This window comes from Eschrichtius robustus, chromosome 2 (assembly GCF_028021215.1).
Source record: "Eschrichtius robustus isolate mEscRob2 chromosome 2, mEscRob2.pri, whole genome shotgun sequence".
Classification (NCBI taxonomy): Eukaryota; Metazoa; Chordata; class Mammalia; order Artiodactyla; family Eschrichtiidae; genus Eschrichtius; species Eschrichtius robustus.
The window spans coordinates 100708479-100729530 of NC_090825.1; the positions used below are offsets into that span (position 1 = coordinate 100708479).

At 35.1% G+C, this 21052-nt stretch overlaps 1 protein-coding gene across 1 annotated transcript in view; it reads left to right on the top strand.

The window, feature by feature from the left end:
- Positions 1–1119: 1119 nt before the first annotated feature.
- The window catches only part of SRFBP1 (serum response factor binding protein 1), a 60146-nt gene continuing 40213 nt past the window's right edge, over positions 1120–21052 (top strand). Inside the window, exons 1-3 of the mRNA XM_068534326.1 lie at positions 1120–1307; positions 11676–11764; positions 12846–12918. Coding sequence (XP_068390427.1) covers positions 1272–1307; positions 11676–11764; positions 12846–12918 — 198 coding nt within the window. The 5' untranslated portion in view covers positions 1120–1271. The remainder of the gene's footprint in view (positions 1308–11675; positions 11765–12845; positions 12919–21052) is intronic.

Consider the following 21052-nt stretch of genomic DNA (forward strand, 5'->3'; position numbering starts at 1 on the left):
TGAGTTTTGTAAGTGAAACCCAGTGGGACAATGAAACATATGTCAAGGGCTTAGTCTCAGGTCAAGTGTGGTCTTCCCTGCCACATACTTCCATTTGGGTTCTCTGGCTTCCTACTTCCCTGTCTCTGCCCAGCAACTACTGCCATCTTGGTGCAGTACAGGCACTCCTCCCTGAGTCCTCAAGCATGGGTCCCAGGCACCTGTGAAGATGTGCACTAACCCCATGGCATCCCTGTGCTTGAGGGAGCATCACATTAAATACCAAATAGAAAGCACATGACAGGTCAAAAGACACCACGGAAGAAAAGGAGAAACTTTTTCCTACTTTTTGAATGGGGGGGGGGGGTCCGGCATTTTCATTTTGCACTGGGCCCCTTAAATTATGTAACCAGGCTTGGAATCCTGTAGCAGTGGTCGGCTCCAGCTGGGCAACTCTTGACAAGACACTTGGCTCCTCGAAAGTTCGTTTCCAAACCTGTAAAATAAGAATAATATTTCCTATCTCATTGGATTTGACTATTTTGGAGATAATTCACGCAAAGGGTTTGTCCCAGCACTTGACCCAATTTAAAGCTTTATACTACCAGGTGTTAACTATTAATATGTTATTTAACTCCGTCCCAGTCCCTCATGTGTCCTCTACACGCAGCCTAATACTTCAAAACAGCCAATCTCACAGGCAGCATGAAATGTGCATCCTGGTTTTGCTTTATAAGTTCATTAGACCTTCTTACAGTGTGCAGAAAAATATGTCCATGCTTGAGCTATAAAGTGAGGCTGGTAAAAAAGCTGAATCTAACAGATGTGTTTGTTAGAAGCGCAAAAATCTTCACAAACGCTAGATAAAAATTCGGAGCAAAATTGGTCGCTCAAGTGATCATTTCATAAAGGCTTTCACCCCCATTGAGACACGAAAAACAAGGTCCTTACACAGCTGGACCCACTCTGCGAACGAATATAAGAAAATCAGCATCTTGAAAAACTTCTAAACAAGGCAACGGCTTCTGGAGCGCCCTCTTTGCCACCGGCCCCAGCCTGGTTTCCATAGGAACGCGCAAATCAGACGAGGAGCCCTCCACGCAGGAAGTTGTTCTCCGTCACTTCCGTCCTTCACCTCAGAGTAGGTGTACCTTTTACTCGCGCTTCGGCTGAAGCAGTCGGCGGATGAATTTTGGGCCAACGAGGCCGCCGTTGGAGGGGCGTGGCAACGCACCAGCGTTCTGGCCGTTGCAGTTCACGTGCGGGCAGCAGGGGATCTTCTTGGAGCTACAATGGCCCAGCCGGGGACTTTGAACCTCAATAACGAGGTGAGCACCGAGTTCTAGAAACCTGTGGGACTGACCTTTAGGGCCCTCAGAACAGCTCTGCTGCGTCTTTTTGAAGGGCCTGGGCGAGGCGGGAGTCAGGCGAGTTTTCCGGAACTCCGAGACTGACAACCGTAACTTCCCACCCCCTTGTTTCTAGGTGAAGCGTCTCTGGCCCTCAGTCCTCGTGAGTTTTTATTTGTGGTACTTTGGGAAGATCATTTAATCTCTTTATTTAGTGTCCATCTGTAAAACGAAGCTCATGATAGTACCTTCCCCAACAAGGCTGGAGTGAGAATTAAATTAACTGCAGTATGTAGTGTTTGCACAGTGCCTGACAGTAAACTCTCAGTATATATTTCCTGCCTTTTGTTGACTGCAGAAAATTAAAGGGAGAGATTGAGAGCTGTAGCTTTTCCTAAGAAATTGTTCATCTTGAATGAGACCGTATCATTTATAAGGATGTACGCTCGCTCAGTACCTCATTTCTTCTTTCAGCTACTGTCCTATTTCTCTGCTTCCATTTACAGCAAAACTTTAATACTTGCTGTCCACAAGTTTTCATGTCTCCTTCTCTCTTAAGTCCAGTCTCATCAGACGTTTGCCCTCATCACCTCCACAATTACGTGTCACCAGGTTACCATTTCTGTCATTACCCCCTTTCTAGTTTCTATATCTATTCAAGGAAGTCGTAGTCATCAATGACTTAAAGTAAGCTGGAAAAGCGGGGATCAAATGAGGACCTCACAGCTACAGCAAAGGAAATTATTCGCCGTTTTTATTCAGTGGATATATGAGTCTGCTGTGAGCAAGCCACTGTTCATATTACACAGTTCTGTAAGCAACCTGTAGTCAGGTAGGAAAGGGCAAGCAACATCCATCAATGATACAGGATAATGCTCATCACAGAAAAAAGTTACGTAGTGCAGAAAAGTTTCCAAAGAGGGCAAGATGAAATGAGTGATACTTGTTCTTGGTCTTTAAGGGTCCTACACAGGATTGCATTCAGGAATTCAATGATGGAGAAAGAAGGTGTTCTAACCAGAGGGACCAGTATAAGGGAGGAAAGAATGGGAGTGGGAAGCCCCTTGGATTGTATAGGAGTAGATAACTCTCTACTGATGAGAACTTGTGAGATAAAGTAGGAAATAAAACTGAAATGTATTATTGCCTTACTACCAGGTTAGTAAGTCTGGATTTCACTTGACAGTGGAGAACGGGGTATATTGAAGAGAACTCTTCAAGGTGTTTATATTGATAAACATATGTTAAGCTTGTGCTAGTTACAGAAAGCATTTGGTGTGTTTTTTTTTCCATTAGATTCCCTAGGAGGTATAAAAGATCTTAATCGGAGTGATGTCCTTGGAAATTCACTGGAAATACTAGTGAACTTCCTGTTCAATTTCGAAATTACTGTGAAAGGAGTGGTGACGGTCATTTACCCCACTCTTCACTTAAGGCTCTTTCTTTTTCCACTTAGTTTCCAGGCCTCTTCAAAACAGTTAAAATTTGACCTTTAGGAAGTCTTCACTAATTCACCTCAGTCTGGGCTAGGTGTCTATTCTTTATGCCACCAGGATGCTTTCTACTCTGAAAACACTTGTTTACCTGTTTCTCTCTTTTGGTGTGTATGTCTGTCACCTGCAACATATGTGGTCTGTAACTGTTTGCTGGATGATTGAATGAACTTATCCAATTAGGAAGTTTATACATCCCACACTGAAGTAAACCTTACATGTTCTAATATGAAAGTAGGAAAAGACAGAAGAAAGTGGAGATGGTGGAAGAAAAGTGTTATAATTTAAAATTAATGGGAGAAACACTACTAAGGGGAAAACCTTTGTTTACATAAAATTTGAAAAACAAAGGGGGAAAAACGGGACAACCAATTAGAAAAAAAAATACAGCAAATATGACAGATAAATGGCTAATGTCATTGCTATAAAATAGCTCATGGAACTTAAGAAAAGTCATCTCATAGAAAATTGGTAAAAGAAATGAATTAAAACTTCTTCATGGAAGAAATATATATGAAAAAGAGTTTAAATTCACTGTTATCTCATATCTTTCCATTACTTTTCCATCATCACCCCATCTTAGTCCAAGTTATATCTCCCAGCAGAACTGCTATCCTAGCCTCCCAACTACTTTGACTTGTTTTCTCATCTCATCTCTCTAGTATAGCTGGAGTGCTCTCTTCAAAACAAATCTAATCATGTGTTTCCTTGCTTAGAACTGATTTGGTGGCTTCCTGTTGCTTTTGGTCAAGACCAATCTACACAAAGCCAGTCTCCACTGTTATACCACTACCCTCACCGCCCTCAGGCTGTGTACTTCAGCCACACTGGCTTTCCTCCACTATCTAGCATAGCCTTCTACAGATCTTTTGCACTTGCTGTTCCTTTTACCCACAGCTCCTTTTCCTCTCAGTACATTTTATACTTCTACTTAGTCACTTTCTCAGGGAAATGCTTCTTGACTTTCATTTACTCCTTTTGTAAGCTTTTGTAGCACTGTTTACTTCTTTTTAGCATGTGTAAGAATTGCTTAATGTGTGGGGCATGTGAATGTGAGAGAGAGATTTCTTGTGCCCTCAGCCTGACTAAATTTTCGCTCACCATCATATCCTCAGTGCCTGTCTGTTAAATGAGTAACTTGAGGCATCATTTTTATGATCCTTAATAACTTAAATTAGGTCTCCTTAACTGAGATTCAGGAATGAATTTCAGGGATCGTATAACTGCCTGAAATTATGTGTAATTTGTTGTATTTAGCCTGTCTCTGGGGGAGGGGGAAATATTTCATAGGTTTTATCACATTTGCAAAAATTTGTAAATCTCTGGTATTAGCTTTGGAATATTGGTACTCATATCTGTGATTAATTTGATTGGAATCCTTTTTCCATAATTTTTAATTATAGTCTTTTCTTTTAAAAAGTTATGTGGCCAGCTAATTTACAGTATATTTAATTTCCCAAAATGTCTTTTGTGAAAATAAAAGCGAGCTTGCAGACACAACTATTATATTATGCTAACTTTCAGTGTCTTCAGCTCTAATTCTATTTTTTTCAATAATTTTCCAGGGCTAAAGGCTGACATTTATAAAACACTTCCTGGCTGTAGGTTCTTAAAATACATGTAGTCTTCTGAGATAATGTAAAATTCTACCTTTACTTTTTTTTTAAATAAAGTATTACTTTTTACTTTACCTTATGTTTATTTATTGCATATTTTGTCTTCACAAGCACTCATGTGGACTTTGAAGAGAGAATATTTAATTGATTTATTATAGCAGCTTCCCTAATCTTTAACATAGTACCTTGTGTATAATAAGTACCATATACTTGCTGGGCATACAAAACTATGGCTAACTCAACTTGAATCACCTAATGTTCAGATGAGGGGGAGAAATCTGCTAAATGAAGACTTTTTTCTCCCTTTCCATTAGAACCAGAGAAGGGATGTACAATTGAAAACAACAGTAAGCGTTTAGTGAGTAAAGAATTTGCAAAACTAGAGCTGGGTTTCCTCCAGTCATTTGTTTCTTTAGGCAGCAGTGATATATAAAATCAGAATTAGGAGGTGAAACATTCTGATCTGGTACTCTAATTCCACAGTAGGGCCAACGGCTACTGTATGAAACTTACATTATTTTATTCTTGATAGCAAATTATTAAGAAGCTCATTAGAAAATTGCTTTCCATGTCCTGCAAGATAGTAAAGGTAGAAACTAAAATGCCAGAGAACAAAATGATTTGCCTTTACTTATTTGTAAAAGATAAGAATGTCAAGAATTGTGTTTGTATGTGCTTCTGAAGTTTCAAAGCTCCAGTTTCATAATTAAATATGTGATAGTTTTAATAATTCTTTACTGAACTAGTAAACTAGGGTCCATCCTTAAGAAGAGAACCATTTTCTGTTTGGTTGTTAAACAATTCTGGGAAGTTTTGCTAGGTGGCAGCATATACTCAAGTTGTAGATAATCACCAAGCACTCTAGAATTTTAAAATTGTTGCTCATCAGAAACAAAAAGTATAATTCAGTAGTAAATTATCATCCAAATGGCCAAATTAGAAGTCCTCTGTATAAAGCTGTAATTAATATTGTTAACTATACAATAGTTCAAACATATGGAAAATGATGTAACAAATGTCCTTATAATCTATTTTCTATATTAGCAAGTGTCAATATTTTGCCATATTGTAATGCTTAATTCCACCCATCTTCTTTTCCACCTTAGAAGTATTACTCATTCAGTGTGTTTTCTCATATGCATTTTTTATAATTTTCATAACATATACCCATATTCATACCCAGGGTATAGTATTGTGTTGTGTATTTTTACATTTTGCATGTGTGGTATTATACTGTATAAATGCAGTATCATACGTATCATTCTAAAAGTTACTTTTTTCACCAAACAGTATTTTCAGGGTTTGTCCATAATACATGCAGATTTCCTGCATTGATCTAAAATGGTACATTGCTTATGCTTTATTTATATACAATATTTTATCTCTTATGCAACATTTTGTAAAAATGCTGCATTGAATAGTCTTGTGCGTAGCCTTTTGCTATAGCTGGAGGTTGTCTTCTGGACAGATTCCTAGAAGTAGAATTTTTGTTAGGTGTTACCAGAGTTTCCTTCAGAAGGAGTATACCAATTTGCATTCCTACCAGCAATGTATGAGAGTGCCTGTTTCCTCACAGTCTCACAAACAGAATGTGTTGTCATATTTTTTTGTATTTGCCAGTCTGACAGGTGGGTAATGAATAAGCAGAAGTTTTAATATATTCTAAGAAAAAGAGATATACTCAGATTTTCCTTAGCACTGCAGGCTTCTCTAGAGCAACTAGCTCTTAGAATAATTGTTTTTAATAACCATGGGTTTTTGTTATAAGTTAATTCATATGTGTAGCAAAGTTAGTCCATTACCAAAAAAGGTTGGCTAATTGACTGGCTAGCAGATAGCCAACTACGAGTCATTTCAAGGTAACATTTATGTTTACTTTTGTCTGTGAACCAAAGTTTGCTCTCAGCTTTGTAGATCGGAAACTTGCTATTGTTGTCACCCCAAAAGTATTCTCAAAAAAGTATTCTCTCAAAAGCAAATTCACATCAACCATAAACTTACAAGAGACCATATAAATAACAAAGCTAGTTTATTGAGAAAAATATCTAATGCGGATACTAATGCTCACATTGTAAGACACATTCTTTTCCTGTCTACTGATCCACATCAGCTACTTGAAATACAGAACCACAAAAAGGGTTTCAGGTGCATGATTCAGTGTTGGGTTGTGATACATCTGTCCCCATAATTGAGTTATTCCAGTACAAATTGGAGTTCCCAGGTCTTTGAGCTGGGGAACCTTTCTTTGGAATCTTCTTGATTCGGACACTGCCAGCTTTTGCTCTTTGTGGTTCTTTGTGTGTTTAAGTTGACTCTTGCCCATATGTTCACATGGTCTTTTCCCAGTCAGGTATATTAGTTTTTTATTTATTTATGATTGTATTTTTGTACTGTCTACCTAAGAGTTGATCCAGGTTACATTACTGTGTTCAGATTTCACCAGGTTAACTGAGGGCATCTCTATGCCTAGGTTCTAGGCGACACCTCATTTTCAGTGCGTGTATTTTGTGTGGATGTGTGTGTCTTACCTCTTTTTCTTGTGCTCTTATAGATTATTAAATGCATTCTTTTGCAGCTTGGAAGCACTCAGCTTGGGCTTATCAGTCTTGGTAATGATGACCTACAGAGTTTTGTCCTTCAATTTTTGACTTCAAACTCTTCCCTTCCACTTCTTTTTCATTTTGACTTCAAACTCTTCCCTTCCACTTCTTTTTCATTTTGTCTCTTCTCTTTCAGCACTTTTCATTATTCTGCCTGTTTTGTCCTTGCTTACTTTATTTCTCTTTCCTTCTTTTCCTCCTGAACAATATTATACTCTTTTCACATTTCTAACAATGACAGTTCTATTTGCTTTTGGTTGAAGAATTCACCAAAGCATGTTTCCCTTAAGCAGTACATTGGCCTTCTGACAATACTGAGTGTTTTAGGCCTATTTGTTGACATCTGGGTTATCTGTCAACCAGCTTCATAATTCCTGGGTGACAAATGAATTGACAACCTTTTAAATCCTAACTAAAAGGCTACTGGTAGCTGTTTGTCAGTTTTACAAAAATAAATTTAAATGCTTGGAGAAAGCTAGGTGTTTGGGGCAGGCAGTGTGAGGAAAATAAAAGTAATAGTTCCATTTTTACATGAAGTGAATATACTTTTTTTTTAGTATATTAAACTTAACAAATACTGGAAAAGTTAATAAGCTAGAAAAGCATTTTTTAGCATTCACATGAAACTAAGTACATGGCGCATTCCCTTTGCTTTTCAGAATTCCCTTATGCAGTAATGACAAACATAGTACTTCTTAAATTGGAATTTTAAAATTGGAGTCTAGCTTTCCCAAGATTGAAATGTAACTGAGGACCAGTTCTGCCCACTGCAATTTATTAATTAAGTTTGGTTAAGAGCAGTTAGCAAATAGTATATAATCATCTCATGCACCTACAGGGAACAGCAATTAGCAATATTTGTTACTATATTTTAATGCATAATTTATTACTTGCTATTTATTTTATGAATGACTTAACTTTCAAAAAATGTATCATAACCCCCTATTATGCTGCTTATGAAATGTAGCAATTCTTTTTTCCACTTAAACCTGCTCTAAATGGCTTTTGTTTATGCAAGTATGATTTTTTTTCTAAATAGATCTAACTTTGAAACAAATTTCAGAGAGGTTAACATATCTAGTGGAAATCTGATTACATTCTGTTATTATATTATTCTTTTGAAACAGTGAATGAACAAGTGAGTATTGCTCCCTTTTTGGTCATTTACTTAACAAATATTTATTGAACATGCTTATTGTATGCCATCTACCATGCTGGGTGTTAAGATGCAATGTTGAATAAAACCAGATATTTGACCTTCGTGGAATTTATAACCTAGTGGGAGAAAAACACATTAAGCATAATCAGATTAAAAGTAAAATATTAAACTTAAAATAAGTGTCATGATAATTCTAGAAGCATTTTTGACCCCTGAGGGAGGCCAGGAGACACTTTACTGAGAAATGACAGTTGGGCCAAAATCAGAAAGATAAGATGTTAAGCTAACATGGAGAGAAAGCAGTCCTATCAGAGAAAACAGCAGGTGTAAAGATTTGGTGGTAGTTGTAAGCATGGTGAGGATGGAGTAAAAGATGGCCCATGTGGCCATTCTAAGAGCAATTGGAAACCAGTGAAGAGAGTTAAGTAAAGGTGTTACATCAGATCTAAGCGTTAAAAAATGTATTCTGATTGAGTTGTGGGTAACTGATTGGAGAAGGGCAGGAATGGATATTGAGAAAACAGTTGCCAGTAACTCAGCCAAGAGAGCCAAGAAGTCAAGATAGAAGAAAAATGGTACAATTTGAGAGGTAATTAGGAGATAAAATTATCAGGACTTGATAATAGATTCATTGTGAGGGATTTAGAAAAGAAAGCTACCTATAATGAGCCTAGGTTTATAACTGAAAGGATTGTTCTATTCCCTTAAATATGAAACACCAAAAAAGGGATCCAGTTGGGAGTGAAGAACATGGGTTCAGGTGTGAGTTGGAGGTGATTTTAAGCATACTTGAAATGTCAAGTAGGCAGTTACGGATTTAGGTCTGGAGCTAAAGTGGAGATCTCATGTGAAGGTAGGAATTTTCGAGTCATCTTTGTTTAGGTAGCAAATTAAAACTGTATACACACATAAGATCACTTAGGGCTAAAAAGTATATCTTGAAAAGAAGAGCTGGCCTAATCAGTTGAAGACTGATTAGAGGTGGATGTGCCTTCACAGAAGACCAAAGTGAAGTAGCTAGAGAGAAAGCAGGAAAACCAGGATAGTATTCTGTTACGGAAACCAAAGGGAGAGTATTTCAAGAAGGAGAAAGTGTTCAACAGTATCAAATGCTGCTGAGATTTCAAGCAAAATGAAGTCTGAAAAATTCTTGTTGGATTCAGGGAATTTTAGACATCATTGGTAACTTCTAGAAATCATTGTGACAGCTTTTAGTAGACTGATGAGAATGGAAATTAAACTGGAATTATGTGGCATGCAGATAAGGAGATGGTGAGTTTGAACATCTCTAAAAGCTTGACTCTGGGGCAGTTGAAGAGAGCGGGTGCTCCTAGTGAACTTTGTAGTGAGATGTTTTGTTTGTCTTTTCTTTAATGAAAATGACTCAAACATGATTAAAGATTAGTGGAAAACATCCATTTAAGAGATTGACAATGCTAGAGTAAATGGACAGTTTGTAGTAAGGGTTATAGGAAGGTAGAAGATGGGATCCAAAATACAGTTAAAAGATTAACCTCAGAGAAGTTCAGGGATATTTCTTATATTGTAACTTTATTAATAGAGGAGGATGGGTGATGCAAGTAAATTTACATTCATGGTAGTAGAAAGACGATGTTTCCCATCTGATGTTTATTTTCTCCATGAAATTGAAAAAGAGAGAAGAGAAAGGTTAGATGTTTTAGGAAAGCAGACACAGATTTAAAATAGTCATTATAAAGTGAATTGACCAAAATACATATGTATATTAGGATTGCTAGGAAGTGTAAGGACCCATTTGAGGTTAGTTATGATGAATATCTAGTAGATAGAATGCCTCAAATATTTCCTGGCTCTTGGGGTACTGTGATAAAAGAACTCAGAATGTTGTTTTTATCCAGGATTCACTAGAGGGATTGCTAACCAGAGGGATGAGTTTAAGGTATTGGCAAGTGTTGATTATGTACCTAAACTGGATAAGAGAAGGAAAATTAAAAAGAAAAGGACTAATCATTTGAGAGAATGTATAGGGGTCAGTGAACTAGTGGTTCCAGTAAAGTCGAAGACCATTTTGGTGGGTGGGGTTGAACAAGCAAGCTGAAAGAAGTTGTGATCTCAGTGCAGAGTATTTGAATTGATGGTTTTAGAAATGGAATAGTTAATGAGCAATGACTAGAACTACAGTGTGACCATGGAAGTGGGTGGCTATGATAGAATAGATTAGGTCATTAGAAAGGAGGAAGTCAAGAAGTGAGGATATAATATTGGGGTGGGTTATTCAAGTAGACACCTACATCACCCAGAATAATGGCAAAACTTAGGGTGGAGAGAAATCGTAAGTTGGTTGCCAATATTGTCAATGATAAGGGGGTGAAAGATATTAATGAAGGGTAAGAGGTAACAGCTAAATGCAAGAGCCTTGTAAAAACAGAATGATGTTGATACTGTTATTTTGGCAAGAAGAATTTGAGGATTATGTGTGCCAAGCACTCTTGCAAGGCACAGAAAACATGTAAATATTGCAAGGCCCCTGCCCTTCAGGAGATTATAGACAATAGAAAAAGACAGCCTCATGAGCAGTTAGTGACAGTACAGTGATAGGTGCTATCTACAGGTATAGTGGGAACTCCAAGGATGGAATGGTTATCTAACTGAAGAAGTCATTGAAGGTTTCACCGGAGCGATTATCTCTGAACTGAATTTCATGTAATTCCTGAAGTGGAGGAGGGGTGAAGGACATTACAGGACGAATTATAAGATGTATGCCTCTTAACAATGATAGATAAAACATAAACTCAATAGCATCCCATTGCACTAAGTATTATTATAACATGTAGTTCTTTATCATTGGAATATTTCTATCTCTTGGCCAATAATTCTATTTCTTTGTTCTTAGACCTCAGCATTGTTCTGTAATGGGGCGATTTAAAGTGTGTGCGTGTGTGTGTGTGTGTGCGCACCTGCGTGTGTGCCCTTGTGTTTTTTGAGTTATGCTTGAAATAATTTATTACTGAATATAAATGAAAGGGGTGTGCTAAAAACAAGTAAAATAAAATCACTTTCATGCATTTGCTTTTGTTAATACAAATGCCCATTCAGTAAATTAAATTCCTACGATTGTTGGTGAAGCTTTGTTTTAAACCACAAGGATTCAAAGATAAACGTGGTGGTCTCTGATGTCAGGGAGCTCACAATTTATTATGTTCCAAGCCCAACAAGATATAAGTGTAATTTAAAATACTAGCCACTGGGAATGCTGTGGTTTTTTTTTTTTTTTTTTTTTTAATAAGTTGTTTCTCCTAAGTCCTCAGACGCATATTTAGAATGTTGATTTCTTATTCCTTCACTGTTTATGGAAGAAGTTTGATTTCATCATACTATGAATATAGTTAAATAAAGCTTTGATTAAAGTGGTAAACTTATTCTATAATATTAATACTCAAAATAAGGTAAGTTTCTTCTTGAATTAAGAACCTCTCTAATTTTGGCTTTATTCCTTGAAGGTTGTGAAGATGAGAAAAGAAGTGAAGAGAATCCGAGTTTTGGTAATCCGAAAACTTGTCAGGAGTGTTGGCAGACTGAAGTCAAAAAAGTTAGTCATTTAAAGTAATGGTCCTATGACTAATAAAATGTCAAAAGTTGTCTTTATTCAGTATTTACAAAATTTGAGGGTAGGACCTAGAGGAGTAATTAAATGTCTTACTCATACAGCACTTTGTTTTATATGTAGATAGGATCTGAGTGAGATAAAATGTGCTCTGTCAGCATGTCCTTACATAGTTTGGACCATATTCAATTAAGATATATGATAAATTCTGTTTTTTCAAAACTCTTCTTGTGGCTTTTTCAAAGTGAAAATCCTTTGGGGTTACTTATGTATTTTATGTTATTAGAAGTTATTTTTTTAAGATGTTGATATAGTTTAACAAATCAAGTGATACCTTGAATCAGTTATAAAGATTTCATATCACCTTATTCCTTGAATTGATAATTAATTTGAAATCTTTAGTACCTTTTGGAAGTGTTTATCAAAACATTGTGTTCCATTTAATTTTTTTGAAAGAATAATGTTTTGTATTTTTGGTATCACTAGTATTAAAGAAAAAGTATGTTGTTTATAGTTCTTATGCTTTAAGCATGAATACTTACAAAGTCTTCAAATGTGTCTTGTTTCTGATTAATTTCTTGTTTTTTCTTTTGTAAATGTTTCATAAGATAGCCCTTCTCTCTGATATAATCGTGTATTTAACATCTTTATGTATTTATTTAATTCCAGAGAACAGTTGTCATTTAATAAAATTATATCCAACCTTGTAGCTTATGAAACTTAACTGTAGCTTATAAAACTTACATGAAATACAATGTGCTATTAATCGATTGATTAGAAAGTATTATTTGGCTTTCCCATTAAGGAATTAGAAGGCAAACTGTCTATCAGTGGTAATAATCATTAATATAATACCTGGACAGTGCTTATTTTTGCCAGAAGCTTGGGTTTGTTGATGGAATTGGGGTATGTGTTGGATGGGGGAGAGGGCAGTGCAGGATAACAGAATGTTTGTTACTTAGAGATTTATTAAGCTCTTCTAAAAAAAATGGAGAGACTTTTCATTATGATACTAGTCTAAAATAAATGGTTTTTCTGGCTACATATTGTAATGTGTCTTTTGCAGGGGTACCAAAGATGCACTGTTGAAAAACCAAAGACGAGCACAACGATTGCTCGAAGAAATTCATGCCATGAAGGTAAGAAATTGTGTGGATGTGTATATATGTGTGTTTCCATGTCTCCTGTCAGCCTGCATTCTGTGTGTGTTTGGTGTTACTTATTTGAATATAATTGTGAGTTTACCAAGACTTATTTGTGTGGGTCTGTTTGGTGAAGAATGTAGCACGTTTAGAAAATTGTAATATGTTTGTTTGCATTATTCTATGTTTTTTACTGAAGTTGTTAAAGTGCTAGACTAATTTGAGTCAAAACTATGCCAAACTAAACTCATCTATGTTTAATAATGCTTCATACCTAAGATTTTTATTTTTACTGTAACTTTAGGCATGAAGTCTAAGTTAAGATCAAGTCTAAGTTAAGTTCATGCTGTTTGGTAATGTGGATGGTGATATTGGTGGCTGACATCATGCTTTGCCTATTGCCAACTCAATAAATTTTTGTGTGGTGGTGTCAGCATTTTATTCAGCTCTGTAGTAACTTGAAATAAAATTAGTATTGGACCAAAATGATCCGTATTTTTGTTTTTCTTCAACCAGACTCTTCACTAGCATAATTTTTAGGTCTTCTCTCTGTTCTTACTTTGTGGAAACTTTCATTTACCAAATGACATACTATTAAATGTCTAGGAGACTGTTTTATTGCAGAACTGAAAAACAACATTTGGTACCAGCAATTACCTTAATTGCAGGGTCATTTTGCATGTATGTTTGACTATTACATTTTGGTAGAACTTCTAAGTTTTGAGATAGATAAAAGAGCAAGAGAAATCTCTAACAATATTTTAATTGAGTTAGATTATCAAAGCTTCTCACAATTTTTTCCTTTTGAAGGATGATAAAGTGTCCTATAAGACAAAGTTATCATAGTTAATCTGAATAGAAACCGATGTAGGACATGATTCTTTGGTGTGAGGTATGGTTTTTGTGGGGGTTTTTTAAATTTGTTTTATTTTCACAGGACTGTAAAATTCATGGAATCCATTTGATATGTCATAAGTTTTAATACCCTTGTTGCCCAGTCATTCATTCAAAATACTCTGTATTTGACTCTTAATTATTATTTGTATCACTTTGTATTACACATCATTTAGACTTTTTCTTTTTCCATAAAATTCCTGTGAGAAATAAAATCTTTAGAGATTTTTGTTTTTGAGGATAACACTAAGGTAGGAAGTTATGGTTTATGCCGTTGTCTTTCACTTTCTCTTAACCAAGCTCCTTACTAAATTACATTCCTTACCTAAATTTTTCCCTGTAATTTCTTCTGAATAGTCATTTTTGTAGTCCTAAATTATTCAGAGGCTTTGAGCTACTATATAATTGCTGATTTTATTTTACCATGGAAAGGATGGCTTATATATAATAAGTCTGTGTACAGTATATCAGGAGTTTGGTAACAAAAGGTATTCATTAATCTTTAAAATACTTCCCTCCCATAACTCTCAATAATGAATTTAATTTAGTTAATTAGAAAGAAAAGTTGTCCTATTTTATCTGTATGTGAAACTTATTTTCTGTAATTCGTAAACCTCATCAGCAATAGAAAATCAGACTCAGTGATAATTAAAGTTCATAGGTTTACAAGATTACTATGTCATGATCATAGTTTTTGTTTGTTTTGTTTCTGTTTTTCCTTGTGTTTATGAAAGACCACTATGGAATTGTTGCCTCATAGAAAGCTAAAATTCCTAACCTGCTATAGTCCTTGAATTCATAAAATTAATAGTATATATATTCCTTGAGTTAATGTCAGTGGTTAGCGTGGTTTAGTTTGGATACTCTGCCTTCAACTCCTTTTGTAATGGTATTTAAAAACTGGATTAAATCTAAGTATAAAAACCAGAAAAAGAGTAAGTCTATATGTTTGCTCTCCTTACACGTCAAATTTCGTTCTTCATCCATGGTTCTTTTACAAAATTGGTCTACTTTTCTAAAAGAAGCAAATACATAAAGCATTTTTTTAAATTGAAAGGTCATTTGTAATTTCTTAAGGGAGTGTTTATCGTGTACATGGGGGTATCAAAGAAATAGTCACAAAACAGAAAGCTCACAGTCTCAATTAAATTTGGTGAAAAACCTCTTCTTACTCATTTTTCCAAATGAATTTTTTCCTTGGCTCATATACCATTACATTTTTAGTCTTGTTCTTGACATACTGTCCTATACTTGCTTTATATGATAATAGGGTATTTTGTTTCAAGAGGACTTCCTTAAGAAGAAAACCTGATATATTTTTAGAAATAGGAGTTTGTTTTTTCTGGCCAAGGGGAAGAAAATGGCCTGATCTTTATGATACTATAAAATGATAGATTCCAGTTTTATAGACTGTAATGTATGAATACGAAAGAAATCTTTGCTACCTTTTCTAATAGTATTCACACTTTTAACTTTGATACTAGTATATACACTGGCTTTTGAAACAGTTCCTTTTTCTTTGGATATTAAAGTAGCTTATTGACTTTTACAGATCCCTAAGTTATTTAGCTAGAGAAGGAGATGGTAAAATTAAAGCATACAGTGAAATTAATCAAAATGTACAAGAAATCTTTTTCTCAACAATAAAGGTAATATAACTAGCTTTTATTATTTACTATGTGCCAGGCACTATACCGTATGTTTTATATTCACTATCTCATGAAATAGATATTATTACCCCTATCTTACAGAATAGGAAACTGAGGCTTAGAGAAGTTCAGCAGCTTGTTCAAAGTCAAATAGTTGTTAGGTGATGAACTAACTGTAACTAATTATAAAGCTGATACTGTTAGCCATTTCACTGTACTGCTTCATTAAGATGAGAACTTCTGAAATATATCCAGTCTCTACTCTCCTAAAGATTGGATTAAGTAATATAATAAGCATGAGACTTTCCCTCTAGGAAAAAAAAGCCCAAAGATGTGTAACAAGTTTTCAGATTCTTTAATTCCTCACAGCTAAATATACCCAGTTACCTCTTTTTTGTATTTTTTACTTTCTCCTCTCTGAGGCCATTAATTTTCCTTATGCTGAATATTCCTATGCAATGATCATTTGTATATCCTGTGAGATCTTGCTCTGCCTGCTACCTTTTACTTCTCTATTTTACACCTGTTTCACCTTTTGTTGCATTTTGTTTTTCTGTTTTTACATGTTCTACTCTCTGTTATTAAAAGCATCCTTTGAGCTTTATCAGCTGTTAGGATTGCCTTGTCTCATGCTCCATCATGGCCTGTTTCTAAGTGGTTGTCATTAGTGGATCACAGATAGGAAAATGGTGTAGATTATGATCTTTAGAAGCATTATGTAAAATAAAGTAAAGTAATACATTATCAAAATAATATGATAACTACAGTTGACCCTTGAACACATGGGGTTTGGGGCTCTGACCCTCTGTACAGTTGAAAATCTGGGTAATAATTGGGTATAACTTAGTATGGGACCTCAGTATCTGTGGTTCTGCATCTGCAGATTCAACCAACCTTGGATTGTGTAGTACTATAGTATTTACTCTTGAAAAAAATCCTCGTGTATGTGGACCCATGCAGTTCAAACCCATGTTGTTCAAGGGTCGACTATATATCATATCATTTGAACTTCACAACTCTAAAGTGGGCAAAATCTTAATTTAAAGGACATATTTAGACATGTTCTAGACTGCACACACCCCTTGGTTGCGTGTTTGTCATATATAGTCATATATTCGAATTTTATGGTATTTCAGGTTATATATGCTTTTTAAAAATTTATTGAGATTTTTCTCTGTAATTTCACATACTATGATTTTGTTAAGTTTTTTCCATTATGAATGCTTAAAAAGAAATTTGCCAAAGGGTAAAAGATGCCTTATTTGTCCTGAAAGTATACTGTGTTAATTATTTGTGTCAAATTAACATTTAATTCACTTATTCTACTAAAGTAATAGTATTAATACTATTGTTATTCTGAGATTGTAATTATTTTTGATAGTTTCATCTTTTATTTGTAAGCCAATCCAAAGAATCATATCATCAAATCAGACTCATATATTAGAGATCTTACCTAGAATCCAGCTTTACTAATAGTTTCAAAGATAGATGCAATCAGAAGGCATAGGTGAACATAGGAGAGATTTAGGACTCTCCGTGATTCCATAGGTCCTTCCTTTCTGCATCAGACATGTACTTTCTGGCACAGAGTAGATGAGATCTTTAAATGAGGAAGTTTAGGTATTACTTAATAGCAGCGAGCATTTAGATTTTGAAACTTATGCATTCTGTACCCCAAGGTTGTGTAGCTTACATGATATTCTCCAATGTGCCATCCCTCATAAATTCATAGATTCTGGGTTAGTTTACTGTAAGCATCCTTAACAACAGGACATCCCACTGAGAGCATTCATTAGATAAGGACTTTCCTCCTAACAAAAATCATTAGCATATTTACCAGGAGAACCAGTTATCAGCATATTAACAAGTAGATTAAACTCCATGACCTACTTTTCCCTGAGTTTCTTCCTTGTAAGGGACGTGAATAGATCCCAAGACAGCTGTTTTAATTCTTCCCCTCTCTGATTTATAATAGTATGCCTTTTGGCATTTTTTCCTTTTGTTTGTATTTCCCTCTAACTTTTTGGAAAATATTTCAAACCTATAGAAAAATTGTAATGTTACAGTATAATAATAATACATTGTATCACATACATGTTTGTCCCTTTACTGGTAATGGTGAGTTCCAGTCACTTGGTTTAGATGTTGTCTGCCAGATTCCTCCCTTTTAAAGGTACCTTTTTCTGTTTGCATTTGTTAAGTAATCTATGAGATGATAACTTTGAGACTATGTGAATATCCTGTGGTCTTTTCACGCAGTGACTGATGTTCTTTGGCTGAATCAGTTAAAAATTTTTTATTGTTTCTGTTTCTCTGCTGGGATTTTTTATTTCTCTGATAAGATTTTAATCCATTGAGAGGAATTTTTTTTTTTTAATATAATCGAGGATAGTGATAATAGCCCTTTTGTGCTTGTGGAGAAGAAAAGATATTTCTTTTTCTTGGTTCTTCATCTGCTGGGTAATTTTGTTTGTTTTTTTGTTTTTGGCCATGCCGCGCAGCATGTGGGATCTTAATTATTCCTCAACCAGAGATCGAACCTGTGCCCCCTGCAGTGGAAACACGGAATCCTAACCACTGGACTGCCAGGGAATTCCCATATGCTAGGTAATTTTGAATTGTGCTCTGGACATTATGAAGATTAAGCAGAGATTCTGTGTTTGGTTATTTTTCTCCAGTGAGTGGTGGCTTTATCAGTTAACTTTTGGAATAGGCTTTAATTTCAAACAATGTTTCTTGGACAGCACATCTGGCCTCAGTTCAGATCTTTTGCCTTTTAGTGAGATGCTTTGAATCTGTTCCTTGGATGAGTTATTTAAGTTTAGGGACTCCTTGTGTGGTTCTTTCCCTCCTGGGTTTCCCCTGCTCTCTAAGTGGATAATGGACCCAGGCTTCACTGTTCCATATGTTCCTCAGCCACTGCTCCTGAACCATGCCGACTGCAGTTAGTCTTAGGTTGCACTCTGAAGAGATGATGTCTTAGTTGTATAGCTTCCCATCTTTACTCCTAGTTTGCTTAGACTCTACATCAGAGCCTGTCTTCTTTCATTTACTCTGCTTTACCTTCAGGTAGGTTTTTTTGTAGTGTGTCCAGGTTTCATGTTTTGCTTTATTTTGTTTTTTTGGAGGAAGGGTTAATCATATTATCTGTTAGTACCTTAGTCTGTTATACCCAGAAATGGAAGTAGCGAAAGTTAAAAGTAATTGTAAATAGCTGAAAAAGAGGACTGAGCACCCACGACACTGACACTGTAAATTTAGGTCTTAGAGAGATGGAATAAGTAAAAGAGACTGAGAAAGTGTAGGCAGACAAAGAGAACCAAGAGAGTATGGTATCTAGGAAACCAAGTGAAGAGACTATTTCAAGAGGACGGAGTGATGAACTAGGTGTTTATGTTAATATTGTTGTTCTTGTTTTCAAAATTAGCAATATTATTTTTAAAGTGTAAACTCATTTATTAGATCATAATTATTGATGAATTTTTCAAGTTGTCGTTCTTCTGTGGTCTAGAATACTTTGCAGAACTGTGCTGATAGAATTAGAAACGGTTTTGCTCTTGCTCATGTGATCCTAAGCATGCCTTCTCTCCTTCTTCCCCTTCCCTGTCCTATTTCTTTCTGTTAAAGTATATTTAAATCTCAAAAGTCTGAAATTGTTTCCACATTCATATTTTCTTCCTTTACGTCTGAAACCTAAAAGCTGCAAACACTGTTCCAAGTATGAAAGAGGCATAATGTTTCTCTTTCTTGTTTGCTTCCCCATACTCATTGAGCATACCCACATTATGGTCTTTTATAGCTACAAGATCAGCACTATAACCTGTAATTCTCTTTTATAAATCTGCACTTTTAATTTAGATTATTTTTCTCTAATGCATTATAGAAATCAAGTAATAAAGAATTTCTTTAAACCTTTAGGTAACTTTAAAGATCCTCAATAAAAATTTTCAACTTAGGGTAGTATGTCTCGTTTGTTGGTTTTAAATTTAATTATCAGAAACAGAAGAATGAATAGGCTCTCCATTTTACAGCCAGCTTAGCCGGTGCTCTAAGAGCGGTTAACTTCTAATTCAGTTTTCTTTAAGGGAGAATTTTTATTGCCTCTGAAGGCAAAGCAAGATGCCCTGATTTAATATCCTTCTATACTCAACTTGTGACATTTGAAATGATAAACAGGAAGTCATAGTGGTGTTTTAAAAGGGCAAGGGGTCAGTATATACCGCTCTCTTCACACTCATGCAACAGTGTTTAGAAACAGATCATCACATTGGAATTCTAGTTTGCTTTCCTGGCATGTGGTTTCTGCAGCTTTAAGCCAGTGTTTTGAATAGCTCATAATCCTGAAATCCTTAGCAGTGTTGCACTTTTAATGTGTAGGGGTCATGATTTTCATTGTAAGCTGTGTTGATATAAAGATGTTATATCAAGTCTATGATGGCCTTAAAATATTTTTGTCTTTTAAATAAGAGCAGTGGTAGCAAATAAAAGTGGTATCCATTCTCTGCTTTTTAACCTTATTGCGTCTATTTGAAAACAAAGGAAAAGGTACAGGTCCTTGTTGGTAAAAGTGAAGTGCTATTACCATTTACTGAGTCATTATATACATTTAATTTTAAAATAAAAAACTGACTTTGGAATTGCTTCAGTCCAGATAAGCCTAGTTCAAAGGCTACTGAGTGTGTAAACAGGATTTAGGGGTAGGAAGGAAGGAGTATCACATGAGCCTTTTTTCCAAAAATTTTTTTTTTTATTGCTTTCTGTTTTGTTTTGATTTGATTTTTTAAGTTTTGTAATTTTGGAAATTTGAACTTACAACCTTGGCAGGACATTCCTACTAACTGTGAAAGTATCCAAAGCCCTTTTCAACTATTAATTTTAAAAAATTTGGACAACTAATAGTACTATCCTAATTCCAATATGGAATAATGTGGTGATTAAGAAAAGGGGCAAATATTACAACATATTTTGTTGGAAACACACAGTGGGAGACAAAGGGCCCCAAAGAAAAGCAGCAATAAGAACAGTAAATAACTTTTTTTTAAATGAGATTTTCTTTTTATTCAACTGCGATATCACCTGAATTTTGGGTTAAATGGAGACAGATTATTTTTAAACATTTACACTCCTTAACTTGAACATATGTTGTATGTTGTTAGATTTCTGTTGTAATGGAAACTCTGTATTCTTTATGTTTTTTTCCCCTATATGTTAGAATAACTCATGTTAGTGTTTTGCTACTCAATTAGTATTTTGTGACGAGAAAAACTCAGTAAATGTCCTGTTTTTTTCTTGGCTGTGAAGAATTTTATTTTTTTCTCTACCTGCCACTAAATTATGTAAACTATGTAGGCTTCTAAGAAATAAAAATAATCCCAAGGGTAGTGATTGCTCCAATTAAAAGTGCTTTTTTAGCAATTTACATTGAAAATGTGTAGTTCTTTTATTCTCCCCTTCTATAAAAACTGAACTCTTTACAAGGCATATTAATTTTATGTATGGGTGAGGTAGGGAGAGAAATTCTCACTTGTTTAATTCTTGATTTTTGTTGAAACTCAGTATATTAAAGTAGAACTTATGAGTTTTGGTGG